At 40.7% G+C, this 15783-nt stretch overlaps 1 protein-coding gene across 1 annotated transcript in view; it reads left to right on the top strand.

The window, feature by feature from the left end:
- Nucleotides 1-15068, top strand: part of LOC130242403 (protein Atg16l2-like) — a 66714-nt gene extending 51646 nt beyond the window's left edge. The window contains exons 16-18 of the mRNA XM_056474509.1: nucleotides 5009-5056; nucleotides 10011-10112; nucleotides 14153-15068. Of these exons, the coding sequence (XP_056330484.1) occupies nucleotides 5009-5056; nucleotides 10011-10112; nucleotides 14153-14246 (244 nt within the window). The 3' untranslated portion in view covers nucleotides 14247-15068. The remainder of the gene's footprint in view (nucleotides 1-5008; nucleotides 5057-10010; nucleotides 10113-14152) is intronic.
- The last annotated feature ends 715 nt before the right edge of the window (nucleotides 15069-15783 follow it).

Below are 15783 nucleotides of genomic sequence, written 5' to 3'. Positions count from 1 at the left end.
GCATATCACATTATAATAATGACATCTGAATACTCATGTCAGCATGATAGAATACATATTGTTTTTGCATAATCAAAAATAGATGCAAATACAGTGTATGACCATAATTATTTGCCTAAATATCATATGGTGCATGTTCCTTTGATATATTTTTATTGTTTAATACTCATAAACACTGAAATGATCAAAACAAATTAACCAAGTTAAACAGCTTCATGTAAAGTTCATTACAACATGCTGATTGTACTGGTAACACTTCGACATAGGGATGAATTCTCAATAACTAATTACTTATTAACATGCCTATTATCATAGATTGAGTGCTTTATTAATATTTATAAAGCACATATTGTACATGACCTTATTCTACATCCTCATTCATACCCGATGCATAAACCTAAACACTACCTTAGTGACTAAAGTACTAAACAGCAAATTAGGGGTTTATTACAAAAATCATATTAAATGGTTTGTTTTACAGTGATATTTGATCTTTACAATAAACTGTGGCCATTCTACTCTTGCAATAAGCTCATTTATTTTTTGAGAACATAACATTGGGTCCTGGTGGTGCGGTGTCGCAGTAGGTAGCGCTGTCGCCTCACAGCAGGAAGATCGCTGGTTCAAGCCTCATTCGGGTCAGTTGGCGTTTCTGTGTGGAGTTTGCATGTTCTCCCCGTGTCCGCGTGGGTTTCCTCCGGGTGCTCCACTTTCCCCCATGGTCCGAACACATGCGCTATAGGGGAATTGGGTAAGCTAAATTGTCCGTAGTGTATAAGTGTGAATGAGCGGTGGGTGTTTCCCATTGATGGATTGCAGCTGCAAGGGCATCCGCTGCGTATAACATATGCTGGATAAGTTGATGGTTCATTCCACTTTGGTGACCCCAGATTGATAAAGGGAATAAGCCGTAAACACTAAAAAGGGAAGGAATGAATAAAATTGGGTCCAAAATGGAACCTTGAGGAACACCTTAAAGGATCAGTCATGCATATTCAGTACCCCAGTACACCTGTCGCTCTACTTAGTAGCTGGATTTCCTTCAGATTGTGTTAAAGCACATTTTGGAGTATTGCTTGAGAAACAACTGATGGAAATGCCAAATTTTAAACAAAAATTGAGGTGGTTTTGGACTTGAAAAAGGGTTCATGCAAAACAATCGGAGATGGAAACACATTTGCCAAATAAACTCTGACATAGCAAACCTATGTGACCAATCAGCTGTCTCCATTGAGCTTGCCTTGTTTATTGTTGGTTACTAGGTTACCAATACTATAGCAAGCCACTCCAACAACTTGATGGAAACACACCTAAGGCTACGTTCACACTGTAGCCGAATGTGGCCGGAATCTGATTTTTTTGTGCCCACGTGACTCAGGTGATGACAGTGTGAACAACCCAAACTGCATGGAATCTGATCTTTTCAGGTCAGATCTGCCACTTTCATATGTAGTCTTAAATCAGACACAGATCTGATGTTTTACAGTGTTTACCGTTATGTCGGATTTCATGTGACTTTTACATAATCTTTGAGCGACATGCGTCATCATTCTGTGCTGCAAACATCATCTACTCCTCAGCATCACAGTAGATTAGATTAGATTAAATTAGATTCAACTTTATTGTCATTACACATGTACAAGTACAAGGCAACGAAATGCAGTTTAGGTCTAACCAGCAGTGCAATAGCAGCAAGTGCAGGATACAGGTATAAGTTATAAAGTGCAGTTATAGAAAAACTATGGTAATATTTACAGATGGATGTACTATCAACATCATATACAGGTTGTATTAGCTATGAACAGATTTACAATAAATGAATATATGTACAGGATACTATTAATAATCAGAAGTGGCAGATAGATAAACATAATTACAAATGTCCATGTGCTGTGGGTATGTCCAGTTCAAATAAATTAATCAGTGCAATGAATATGTGCAAATTTAAATGTGCAAATGTTAAATAGTGCAGTGATTGTGAGGAGTATAAGTTAGAGGAGTGTGGGGGGTGTATTGGGGGGGGCAAAATAGTCAGTGAGGGGCAGAGTTCAAAAGGGAGACAGCTCTGGGGAAAAAGCTGTTCCTCAGTCTGCTGGTTTTTGTCCGGGGGAGCCTGAAGCGCCTGCCGGAAGGCAGGAGAGAAAACAGTCTGTGAGCAGGGTGAGAGGCGTCCTTAAGAATACTGCGTGCTCGGCGCAGACAGTGTTTCTTCTGGATGTCCTCTATGGCTGGCAGTGTAGTCCCTGTGATGCGTTGGGCAGTTTTCACCACCCGCTGCAGTGCCTTACGCTCAGCAACAGAGCAGCTTCCATACCAGACTGTGACGCAGTTGGTCAGGATGCTTTCTATTGTGCAGCGGTAGAAGTTCACCAAGACGGCTGATGAAAGCTGGTTCTTCTTAAGTTGCCTCAAGAAGAATAGACGCTGGTGAGCCTTCTTGTCCAGGCTGGAGGTGTTGGTGGTCCAGGAAAGGTCCTTAGAGATGTGGGTCCCCAGGAACTTGAAGGATGAGACAGGCTCAACGGCCATCCCATTAATGTGGATGGGATCATGCGAGCCTGTTCGTCCCTTCCTGAAGTCCACAATGAGCTCCTTGGTCTTGCTGGTGTTAAGGAGCAGATTATTGTCGGTGCACCAAGTGGCCAGATGCTGTATCTCCTCCCTGTAGGCAGTCTCATCATTATTGCTGATTAGACCAATCACTGTGGTGTCATCTGCAAATTTGATGATGGTGTTGGATCTGTTCACAGGCCTACAGTCGATGGTAAAAAGGGAGTAGAGGAAGGGGCTCAGCACGCAGCCCTGGGGTACACCAGTGTTGAGTGTGACGGTGGTGGAGCAGATGTGGCCTGATCTAACATTCTGAGGTCTGTTAGTCAGAAAGTCCATAACCCAGTTGCAGAGAGACGTGTTGATATCCAGGTCTCTGAGTTTGATCATTAGTTTAGAGGGTATGACAGTGTTGAATGCTGAGCTGAAGTCAACAAACAGCATTCGTGCATAAGTGTTTTTATTGTCCAGGTGTGTGAGGACAGAGTGCAGTGCTATGGAGACGGCATCTTCTGTGCTCCTGTTGCCACGGTAGGCAAACTGATGTGGGTCCAGTGTGGATGGCAGAGAGTCTTTCAGATGTGCCAGGACCAACCGCTCGAAGCACTTCATGATGATGGGTGTGAGTGCTACAGGGCGGTAGTCATTCAGGCATGTTGGGCTGGAGTGTTTGGGCACTGGCACAATAGAGGTGGTTTTAAAGCATGTTGGCACAGTTGCTAGGTTAAGTGACAGGTTGAAAATGTCTGTGAATACCCCAGTGAGCTGTTCTGCACATGCTTTGAGGACGCGCCCAGGGATACCGTCTGGGCCAGCAGCCTTACGCACATTGATCCGACTCAGTGCAGTGTAGACTTCTGAGGAGGTGAGTGTGATAGGTGAGTGGTCGGTTGAGGTAGTGTTCCTGGTGTAGGGTTCTGTATTGTCTCTTTCAAAGCGGGCATAAAAGTCATTTAGCTCGTTCAGGAAGGAGACATTAGTGGCTGTGGGGGTGGACTGGCTGGGTTTGTAGTTGCTGATGGCCTGGATGCCATTCACAGTAGAATTCACAGTAGAATGGCACACATGGCGATTACTTTACCACTGAATGTTGGTTGTTCATTTTGAAAAAGATTTTGAGGGCAAAACTGGTGCTTGTTAACAATTGGGGCACGGGTTAATCGCGAAGCTGAAGAGCGTCTTGCGTGTTGTGGATAGGGGATCCGTGTGCAAAGCAGGGATTACTTTCTCTCCGACAGAAAAACGGGCAGGTGCTCGAGCACCCAAACCCCCCCTTCTATACGTGTCTGCTGTTTATAACCAAGTAAAATTAGATGCAAACGGAGATAAAACAACTCCGCCTTCACCGTTCAGTCTGCGGATGCTCAATAACCCTTGATGAGTTCACTACACTGGTGGTCAAACAAACTCGCCCCGCGGTTGTCATAAATCACAAATGATCAGTGTTTTCAATCACAAGAGACTTATTTTAGATTTCAAATGTCAAAATACACATTAGTAATAGCAGAATAATCATTTACAGTTCATGAAATACACCACGGTTGTCTGTGAAAATGGCAATAATCATATAAGCATGATCTGACAACATGCTTACTTCATACAGTATACACACTGTGTGCATAATTAGACATTTTGTGCTGTCCGTAACTACTTTTGCGCATGCGGGTCAGTTTAGGAACAGGATCTGTTCACACTGCAAATCTGATATTGGCCACATTTATAAGGGCAGTGTGAACAGCCATGCAAAATAACTAATCTGAGGCAGATCAAATCAGATTTGAGCATTAAGCCTGGCAGTGTGAACATAGCCTGATTGGATTTTTGTATTTTTTTTGCTTCACTTTTGAATGGAAACCAGGCTAGTTGCAGAATGGCTGCTTTAATTCAAGTAAGTCAACACAGAAGCACAGAAGAGCATAGAATCACCAAGAGGCGACACTCTAGTGCACTTTTGTAAACAGCCACTAGATGGTGCGGCGGCCATTTTAGAATGAAAACTCCAACAGAACAACAGCGTATTATAAGTCTGTAAAATAAACTATTAAAAGTGCTGATGATTGTGATAGTAAGTGTTGTATTGTCGTCTTCCAGGTTGTATCTCAGCTTTCATGCAGTTTTTAAATAAATAAATAAAAAACAAAGCAGCTGCTTGCCATCGAGACAGCAATAACATCCAATGGACAGCCGATCGCTTTCACTCCAAAATGGTGGAATCGCGAGGCTGTTGCTGGGCGCTGCTGTTGCAATGGAACGTTCTATTGAGTGTCGCCTCTTGGTCATCCTTAGCTCTTTGGTTATATAGACTGAGCATGAGCCAAATCACTTAAAAGGAAGCAAAATAAATAGAATCAGAACAAAACAAACAAAAAAAAAGTTCATCTAAAGCCTGGAGTAGAACATTTATTGTATTTTATTTTTTTTAAACAATCACAAAATTCTCTGTTCTTGCTTGTTTCAGAGCGGAAGGCTTCAAATGTGGAAGTGACAGCACCAAGGCCATCTTCAGGTGAGTGAAGTCAAACAGGACGCTACGAGCTGTCGCTAACAATCCGTCAATGTCCAGTTTGCAGAGCGCTGTCTGTGCTGTAACAGCAAATGTCTGTACTGTGTCTTATTCAAGATGGCATGCCGAGTAATGCTCACAAGCACTGAAACACATTGGCTGCTGTTAAGAGTGTCTGTACCAGCTCTATCTTGCAGGGCTCTGCTTTAGTCTTTGGTCATGAGGATTTACACATAGATGGAAAATCCAATCCCGCTGTTGTAATGAACGAAGGACAGGCTTTGCCCCCCTGAGTAAAGACAGCAAGAAGAGGTGGATTTTATTTGTTACTCTTGTCACTCACTAGTTTCAGCCAGAGTCATGTCTTATTTTCTCTCAGGTGGAAATATGGATTATTCTAGAAGTTGCACAAGATTTTCTACCAAATATGTGCATGTCTTAGGTCAAAAATTCAATTAAATATGCAAATAAATTCAGCTTTGCCACTTTTGTCCAGAAGCAAATTTGACATCTAGATGATCGTTTGGGATTGGGTCATAGTGACTTACTGTAGCTGTCCTTTTCACTACTCCTAATGTTTCACAGATTTATTTCATTGAACACTTTTTAAGATACTCTTAGTACTGACACGTTCATTTATATCCTAAATTAGCAAGTCATAAATTACTTTACTTTTAGTCTTAGGATGTTTTGCGAATATGGCCCCTGATTCATTTTCAACGCTTCCAGATTCTTTGCAGCCACTATATCCTCATGCACAGTCTGATCCCGCAATTTTCTCAGCATTGTTACAAAGTAAATGCAACACACTCCGTATGATGTGAGATGAGAAAGGAGTCGTACAGATGAGTCTTTTAGCACCTCTCTGCATAGACATATACAGTTTCCATGGAGACTTTATGGCCTGAATGCACTGTGCTGTTGCATTTTTCACGGCTGGATCTGGCAAAAGCACTTCAAAGAGGAGAGAGTGAGAGAGAGAGAGACAGACGTAAACTCAAACCTAATGGCTGCTTCATCATTCATCAGCACCTTCACGTTGCAACGTTACAATCTCGTGCGCCAGGCATATAACTCAACACCTTCTCCATTAGCCAACAGTAGAAACAGCTCACTGCCAACAGGAGACTGTGCACATCACTCAAATGAACCGTGGACACGCTTCATATTAAGTGTACAGCTACTTTGTGCAAACATTGAAGTGAATCATATGATACAATGCACTTATCGTCTATTTACATCATACTTGTAAATTCCTTTGTGTAATTCCAGCTGGAGTTAAATATATGTAAATATGTAAATGCATTTTTATTCGCACTGTTGATCTACTGCTTAAACCCACCCCAACATTAAACCTGTTCATAACCTTAATAATGTTTTGCAATACAGCATAAACGAGTACATTTAATATTTCAAGAGTTCACACTTAGCTGATGATTAATTATAAGCTTGTTTGGCATGCTGTCCCGGGAGAGAGCCCTGAGCTCATGAGATCCTCGAGCCCGGGGCTCCCTCCCGTTGCAAGGCGAGAGGGGAGTTTGAGCTCAGGTAGATCTGGAGAACTCCCCCGCTGTAATAACCAATGAACAGCCAGTGATTGCTCTTGAGAGATAACCATTTACTAGGAGCATGTCTATAGTGCCGGTTTGGATTAGTCAATTAACTTATGTTACATGTTTTTTGGACGGTGGGAGGAAACCGGGGAACCCGGGGGAAACCCACGTGAGCACGGGGAGAAAATGCAAACTCTGCACAGAAATGTCTGCTGGTTTGGTAAAGCCTGGAACCAGAGACGTTCTTGCTGTGAGGCAACAGTGCTAAGCACTGGGCCACCGTGTCACCCATCTAGGAAGAAGGAGGAGTAGGGGTGGATGGGGGGATTCTTCAAAACGAAGATAGCGGTGGTACATAACCCAGGGTATTTGTAGTAGTCGTCTGATTGGTGCATTGAGAATTGGATAATGCGGATCCAGCCGCTAGCAATCATAAGCACGTGATCCTCTCCAAATTAGTTTATAACTAAACTTCACAAAGTGAACTCCTAATTATTGCACAAATCACTGAAAAAAGAGCAGTTACGTGAACTCATGCTGCGTCGGATTGACGATTTTCACCATGGTATCACTCCACCTTGCTTCTATAGAGAAGCAGAGTTCTTCTGAATGGTCCGTTGCATTTGGTACTGACATTGAGTTGTGCTGTGGGTAAAAGATGTGAATCAGGGAAGCTCATTTCAGTATTGCTACGACAACTGCCGCTCGTTTGCCAAATATTAACCGTTAACAGCTCAGATTAATATTAAATTATTATTTAATTTAAAAAATTGACGTGTTTATTTTGTGTCTGATATATTGCATTTTCAAGAGTTCACACTTAGCTGATGATTGATAATAAAGCTTGTTTGGTGTGCTGCCCCGGGAGAGAGCCTTGAGCTTATAAGATCCTAGAGCCCTGGGCTCCCTCCTGTTGCAGGGCGAGAGGGGAGTTTGAGCTCAGGTAGATCTCGATGACTCCCCCTCCTGCTTAGTGTAGTTAAAAGTCAGATATGGATGCTGAGAAGGTGTGCTCGGAGCTTGGCTAAAATATTTTGGATTAATTGTTTAGGGTGCTTGTTTTTGATCTGTCGGAGGAAACCGGAGGACCTGGGGAAACACGGGGAGAAAGAGCAAAACTCCGCACAGAAATGTCGCCTGGTTTGGAAAGGAATTAAACCAGGGGCAGTCTTGCTGTGAGGCAACAGCGCTAATCACTGGCCACCGTGTCGCCCGTTTGAAAGGAGGGAAAGTAGGGGTGGGTGGGTGTGGGGGGGTGGTTCTTCAAGACGAAGATTTTGCGATGAGAAAACTCTGGTTATTTATAGTAAAATTACAGTTAAGGATCGTCTGATAGGATAATTAGTCATGAGCTAAAGTTGGAACAGCTGTGAACAATCATAAGCACGTGATCCTCTCCAAATCTGTTTATAAATAAACTTCACTTAAAACACTGATTTATTTAGCATGCCAACATATTAACAACAGAACATCTTCCAACAGCATAGAAAAAAAGAATAAGCTAAATAAAAAGAATCAAATAAATAGTCCTGCCCTAAATATTTTTCACTTAAATGACGATAAATAACGAAAACACTGACTGAATCCTGTTTAAGAATCGGCATAGGCTGTTTTTTCCCATCGGATGTTTTTTTTTTCCCATCAAATAGAAATAGCAGGCTACCTCAAATCGATCACTCTGCGGAAAATATGCATTTAATTATTGCTCCGCTGTTATTCTTATATCATAAACCTCTGTCAACATTTTTAATAGAAGTCATTCGTTTAAAGATTATGTCTTGAGCATGTGGTTTATGCTTGTGTGCTTTTATTTCCTCTCGCACTCGTGGTTCATGTGCGCGCGCTGCGTGTGATGAATGACAAGGCTCATTGTTGACTTTTTGTAAAGTATAGGCTACTATAGCATATAATAATTTTGTTGTGTACATATGATATTGCATTAACTTGCATACATGTTTTATAAGCTGTAAAATGAAAGCCGTTCAGTTTGGTGTGGGGTTATTATTAACGCAAAAATCAAGAAAATCTTTGGATTTCTTTGATTCGTAGATTATGTAGGGTATTTTAAAAATGTATATTTTAGAAGAACTATTAATAACTGTAATTGTCCAAATGGAGAAAAGGTTGGTTTGTTGGTTGTACACTAAACCATCACAACTATAACTATAACTGAGAGAAAATCCTGACGCTCCGACTTGTGGCTGGCTTTGTTCCAAAGCAGCGCACATTTCAGTTTTGTTTGGTGGCTTCTTTCTCCAGTTGTGCAAAGAAACAGAAGTGTTTATGACGCAGATCCAGGACAAAGGCAATCAGCATCAGCGCTTGTTTGATCTTAACTCGTCTGTGTCAAACTATAACCAGCAATATCCTATCATTTTGCTTCTTTGGCAAAATATGTCTGTAGGCACGTGTGGTCGCATATGTTACCATTCCACGAGTTAACAAACATGTGTTGCGCATTTATGCAGCCAATAAAAAATTCTTTAATAATAATTTTGAATCGTTTAACTAATACCATTCATCGGTTAAAAACGCACCCCTTTGGTTAACAGTGAATCAGTTATTATGAACATCCCTACTGTGAATGTATAGTGGTCATGTCTATCTGTCAACTGTGTTTACATACAAAAAACAATTATGATTTTATCTCATCTCCTGTGCATGTAAAGTCCAGTCTCTATATACACTCATATGATTGAACAGTTGCTGTCCACTGCACTCATTGCTATGAATGGACACTAAAAAAGATTAAAAGAGATTTCAGTTTCGAATGTTACTGAATCTATGCACAATTACTGTTATCTGTTGTTTTAGGAGAGGGTTAAGCTCAACCATTGAAAGTCTAATACACAATCTCCTAATTCCTAAGGTTCCTTTTCCTTATTCTATTTATTTTGCACCTTTGCATCTCAAGAGGCTTTTCAGTCCTGTAGCTGATTGATTAAAACAAAGAGAGAAAAGAAAGCACTTGGGATTTGTTGCTTATTCCTGTTGTACTGAACCCATATCAAGCTGTAACCCCAAAACTGACTTCTGTGTACCATTACAATCCTAGTCCAGATGGTTATTGACTACAACTTTCTTTTAAGACAGCATACTCTCTGAAATGGAGCCTCAACTACTCATGGACTCCACCATCTTATACTTTTTTCATAGGCCTCATGATAACACAATCTCAGTTTTCTAATTTGTCCAGAACAAGGTATCGTTGAAGGCAGTACAGCCTTGGAAGGTTGTTCATCGGGTTTAGGAACAGACTTTGGCTGTGTCTTTTTTAGGTTGCTGACATTTTATTGAATGTGATATCAGATCAATTGCCTCGGGGATCTGTACAGCAAGAGAGAATCAGTTTCAGAGTAATGTCTTTCAGTCTGAAGTCACCAGTCACATATTCTCTGTTTCAGTCCGGATGGCAGTTTCCTGGCAGCTGGATCTGCAGATGGTGCCGTGTACATATGGAACGTGAACACAGAAAACCTGGAAAAACACCTTCCTGACATGCACAGGTAAGTTAGGGATGAGTCAAAATATTAGCCTCGCAGCAAGAAGGTCGCTGGTTCGAGCCTCGGTTGGGTCAGTTGGCATTTCTGTGTGGAGTTTGCATGTTCTGTCCATGTTCGCGTGGGTTTCCCCCACAGTCCAAAGACATGCGATACAGGTGAATTGGGTAGGCTAAATTGTCCGTAGTGTATGTGTGTGAATGAGTGTGAATGAGTGATGGGTTGCGGCTGGAAGGGCATCCGCTGTGTAAAACATATGCTGGTTCATTCCGCTGTGGTGACCCCAGATTAATAAAGGGACTAAGCTGGAAAGAAAATGAATGAATGAATGAAATCGATGTGATATTTCACAGTATGTAACTCTATGTTAACAACACAGAAGACAGGGTCACACACTACACAATCTGAAAACAACTCTGTCATCCAACAACTCTTTCCAACCCCCAAACCACAATGAATGAAATGTTCAGGGAGTAACAACCGGAAAGAGCAGAACACTATTGGCTGCTTGTGTGACGATGACATCACTGACACGCAGCATTTGACATCTCAAAGCATTCAAGGGACCATTTGAAAGCATCGTCAGTCAGCTGATCTGTTAGCAGATGGATCGCTCATATATCTGCACAGTTCTGCTGATAGATAGGCTTTAACATGTATTCGTGTTGGTGTACGCAGGTTGAAGTAAGTGCATCGATGACCAATCACAGACATTTCTGTTGAGTTTGTGAACACAATGGCCGGTCAACCCAAGACAGCTCTCTCATTGGCTTGTAGCTCGTCACCACATCTGACCATGCTTAGCGTCGAGTCGGCTGACTGGTCCACAATATTTAGCATGTCTGAGAGGGGTTAATGATGCACTTGCGAACCTCTTTGATGTGTAGTTCATGACTTCACACATAAAGTCTACCGAGTGCCATACACCCTATGATTTTCCCAAGATCACAGCACGTTCTGTCGGCAAGCTTGTTAACTTGCAAATCAGATTCAAGTCAGGCTTAAAATCCAGTAGTTTTGCTATTTTGAGGCAACTGAAATAGACTGCACAGTTGTTGTTTTTGTGTGTGTGTGTGTGTGTTAGTGATATGCACCTGTAGGGTTTACAATATGCATACATGTTGTTAATTACACACACAGGGATGCACAGCAGCACGGAAACATCTTTAAATATTAAAAACTAATAGATTAAAATGTAAAAGATTATTATTGTTTACATAATTAAAAACTGCTGCCTTCTCCCATGCCTTCTCCGCCACAGGGGGCTATGGTGGAATACGGCTCTTTCCACAGATGGTCTCCTCATGCACTTTAACCTTGCATATGAGTAGATCCATTTCCTTGTTAGTGAAGGGTTCGTTTTTTTCCACTTACAAAGTCCACCTTGTAAATAGTGAATGCTGAGTGGTGTGACCACAAGTCGCTCTTAAAGGGAGCTGAGACTCTGATTGTTTTAATGCATGTTATGCACAAAACATACCATAACACATTAAGAGAATAAAGTAGGCCAGGGATGGGCAACTTAGGTCTTGGAGGGCCACTTTCCTGTAGATTTTATCCTCAACCTAATCAAACACACCTTAGTGTAGCTTTCTAGCAATCTTGAGTTGCTGATTACATTATTCAGGTATGTTTCATTAGTGTTGGAGAAAAACTGTGGACGGTGGCCCTCCAGGACTGAAGTAGCCCATCCCTGAAGTAGCTGCAGACATATGCAAGCTGAGACTTACAGACACAATGTACTCAATGGAGGCAGGGATGTCACTGTGAGGGGTAGGGTTAGGCATTGTATGCAGCTCAGCTTGCACCTGCACCCGGTCTGCAGCCAGACCCCTCTCCAGAGCTGAGCATTTTTGGAAGAGCCCTGGTGCGTTCAGCTGCACAAAACCTCATTGGTGGATGTGCATCAAAGAAGTCCAATACATTCATTCATTTTCTTGTCGGCTTAGTCCCTTTATTAATCGGGGGTTCCAACAGCGGAATGAACCGCCAACTTATCCAGCACATGTTTTATGCAACGGATGCCCTTCCAGCTGCAACTTATCTCTGGGAAACATCCATACACTCTCATTCACACTCATACACTACGGACAATTTAGCCTACCCAATTCACCTGTACCACATGTCTTTGGACTGTGGGGGAAACCGGAGCACCCGGAGGAAACACACGCGAACGCAGGGAGAACATGCAAACTCCACACAGAAACGCCAACTGACCCAGCCAAGGCTCAAACCAGTGATCTTCTTGCTGTGAGCCGACAGCACTACCACTGCGTCGCCAGAAGTCGAATATATAAAGACAAATCTTGGAAAGTTTTCTCCAAAACCTTTTTTTGACTCAATGAAGTCAATGAACTGACCGAAGAAATGAACATCTTGAATGACAGTGGGGAGAGCCAATTATCTGGACATTTTCATTCTGGAACTGAACCAATCTTTTAGTGTAGTTCGCTGTTGAGTTTTTGTGGGTGAACTCCAAACATCCGTAATAGGAACATATTTATAGTTTGCTAGAGCAGATTTGCCCATGATTTGCACTATATATACACGTTAAAACATTTTAAGCCAGTACAACAACAACAACAATAGAATCCTTATTTCATTTAGCTTTTTCTTGTTCAGTCAACTTTTAATTTAAAAAACGGGCAGCATGGAGTCGCAGTGGGTAGCACAATCGCCTCACAGCAAGATAGTTGCTGGTTTGAGCCCCGGCTGGGTCAGTTGGCATTTATGTGTGGAGTTAGGTTTGCATGTTCTCCCTGTGTTCACGTGGGGTTCCTCCGGGTGCTCTGGTTTCCCACACTAGTCCAAAAACATCTGGTATAGGTGAATTGGGTAGGCTAAATTGTCTGTAGTGTGTGTGTGTGTGTGTGGATGTTTTACCAGTGATGGGTTGCAGCTGGAAGGGAATCCGCTGCATAAAGCAAATGCTGGATAAGTTGGAGGTTCATTCTGCTGTGGCAACCCTAGATTAATAAAGGGACTAAGCTGACAAGAAAATGAATGAATGAATAATACAAAAAACTAGTTGGGTTAACATAAGATTATTAGTTTTTTGGAGAGGTGAACTCCTCTGTAATGAAACTTTTTAAGTTGTGCCAACTCAACATTTTTTGTCTGCAGAACCGAAATGCCTGACTGAAGTTGAATGAACAAAAAAAAATTCTTTTCATTTTTTCTTGTTTACTCAATTTTTTTTTTAAAACATCTGAATCTAAAATGTCTGAAGTTGAGTGAACAAAAAAACTCATTTGGAAATTGGTACTAAGAAATAATACATTATCAGAACAAACAAACAAACAAACAAACAAACATAGGTCAATTGAAAATAAAAAACTAAAACAGAGACAAATGTTAACAAAACATTTATTAGACACAGAATTAGAAACAGCACAAGAGGCAAAACAACAATAATGGTCAGCAAGAAAGGGATCAAAACATGGCAGGACAAACAGGGAAAACCACTTTGTAATGCTTCACAGGGAAAAACAAGACTCAGCAAAGAGTCTGTGAATGAGGTGTCTTTATAGTCCAAGTAATCAGTCCATCGTGAGCTTCCAGCTGTGTATGTGTGTGTGTGCGCGCGTGCATGCATGCGTGTGTGTGTGTGTGTGTAATCAGGAGGAAGCAGAAACTGATTCCTCCATTTGAATATAGTTTAAGCATTTGATTTGTCGTTTAATTATTACAGAATTTGTTCATGAAAAATTAAATATCAGATACATTTGATTTCTCATTTGAGAATGCCTTTTGATTTATTATTTGATCGTTTGATTTATCATTTGGGTTGTTGTTTAGAAAGTTCGATTTATTATTTGATATTTTAGGCGATTGAATTTTCATGTTAACTTTGTTAGGAAAACTTCCATATGTATATAAATAACAGTTAAATACAAATTAACAGTCCACATGCACTACGTATTTCTTTTTGTAGAGCCAACTAGGTAAATGTGAGATGAAAATTGACATTAAAAGTCTTTCTACAGTGTAAATTGTGTGTAAATGATCATCATCTCTTGAACTTTGCATCCTAATTCTGTTTGCAGTGCTCCGATAAGTGCCTTGGCCTGGTCTTTATCAGGTGAATATGTGGTAAGCGTGGACAAGAGCCGTCGAGCTGTGCTGTGGAGTGATATCTGAGAACAGACACCGGCCACCTTCATCGTATCATGAAGTCTGCAGATGCACTCGCTGGGATGTCATCAAAACACAGCCATGTTGGGAAAAGCTCACGCTCTGCACTCCGTCATTAGTAAGAGCCGTAGTGTTGTGATGGTCGTTGTTGCTAAGAAGCCGTGTCATTCAAACGCACAAACACATGCGCTGATGATACAGGGCTCTGGCGACTGTCGAGCAGAGCTGGCTGGGTTTTGTTTTGAAACCTTGTTACAAATGAATTACTGATGCAGAACGTGGCGAAGCATTTGTAGGCTTTCCTGCCTCTTGATGACTTGCTATAATTGTCAGCAAACGTGGAGATCTGAGGTCGCTTGACGCACACCAGATATTTCTGCCTCCGGGATTTGATATCAAAGGGAAACATGGACAAAACGGGAGCAGCGTATTTAAAAAAACACGACAACACATTTGTGATTACATGGAAACTCAACCCCAGTACTTTCACATGTCAGTCCTATTTTTAGAGACCAAAATAGAGAGCAGACGCATCGTTTTGAATGCCTGACCAGAGCCCATTGTATATTGTCATACAATGACATTGAATCTTGAATGCAATACAAATGTGATGAATATTATAGATAGAAATATATAAATACACACACTACCATTCCAAAGTAAGTGGGGTCAGTACATTTATTATTATTATTGTATTTATATTCAGCAAGGACAAGGTAAATTGATACAGCAAAAAATAGACATGCTTAAAAATATTTAAATCAAATGTTTTAAATTAGTCATTTAAATTAAAGTTTATTTTCCATTTGCATTGAATGTTTTTGTTTTGATTTGATGAATAAATCCTTTATAGCTTATCAACGACTTAGATTTTTTTAGATTAATATTACAATGTTATATATATATATATATATATATAGTTTTTTTTATTTAACTAAGTCACAGTCATGGATAAGTATTACTGATGTATGTTTTCCTAGAAAATATTATTTTATTTCTTAAATTATCATTTTATGTTAATATTTGTAAAATAAACTGGCACGTTTTGTTATTTTAGTTTATGGTATAAAGGATTTATTCATTAAATCAAGAAAATATTATTTAAGATTTAAAATAAACATTTTTAATGTAAAACTTTGAATGTAAACTGTTAATTTATAATGTTTGATTTAAATATTATTTAACAATATCTATTTTTTGCTGTATTGCCAAACAAATATATGCAAAACAAAAATGCTCAGTTATTTCAGATTCATTAAACAGTGGTAAACAGTCAAAAGTTAATTCAGTCTGCGTGATTATTAGTCTCAGTGTACAAGCTCAGCACTTGAAACTAGCACACAGTTGGCTGTAAAACTGTACAAAGACACAAATGATTTTGCAGTCTCTGCTTGGTCTGTGTCCGAGTCATACATGTACGACTGAGTGCTGGTCCTCTCACTCATGTTGCTTCTTCTCTCTGTCTGTCTGCTGCTAAACACAGAGGGAGCTCTTAGCTCCGCCCCCTTGTTACGTTGGGCGGGAAGTCGAAACTAATTTACAT

This window comes from Danio aesculapii, chromosome 15, assembly GCF_903798145.1.
Source record: "Danio aesculapii chromosome 15, fDanAes4.1, whole genome shotgun sequence".
Classification (NCBI taxonomy): Eukaryota; Metazoa; Chordata; class Actinopteri; order Cypriniformes; family Danionidae; genus Danio; species Danio aesculapii.
This window is presented reverse-complemented; position numbering and strand designations above follow the sequence as displayed.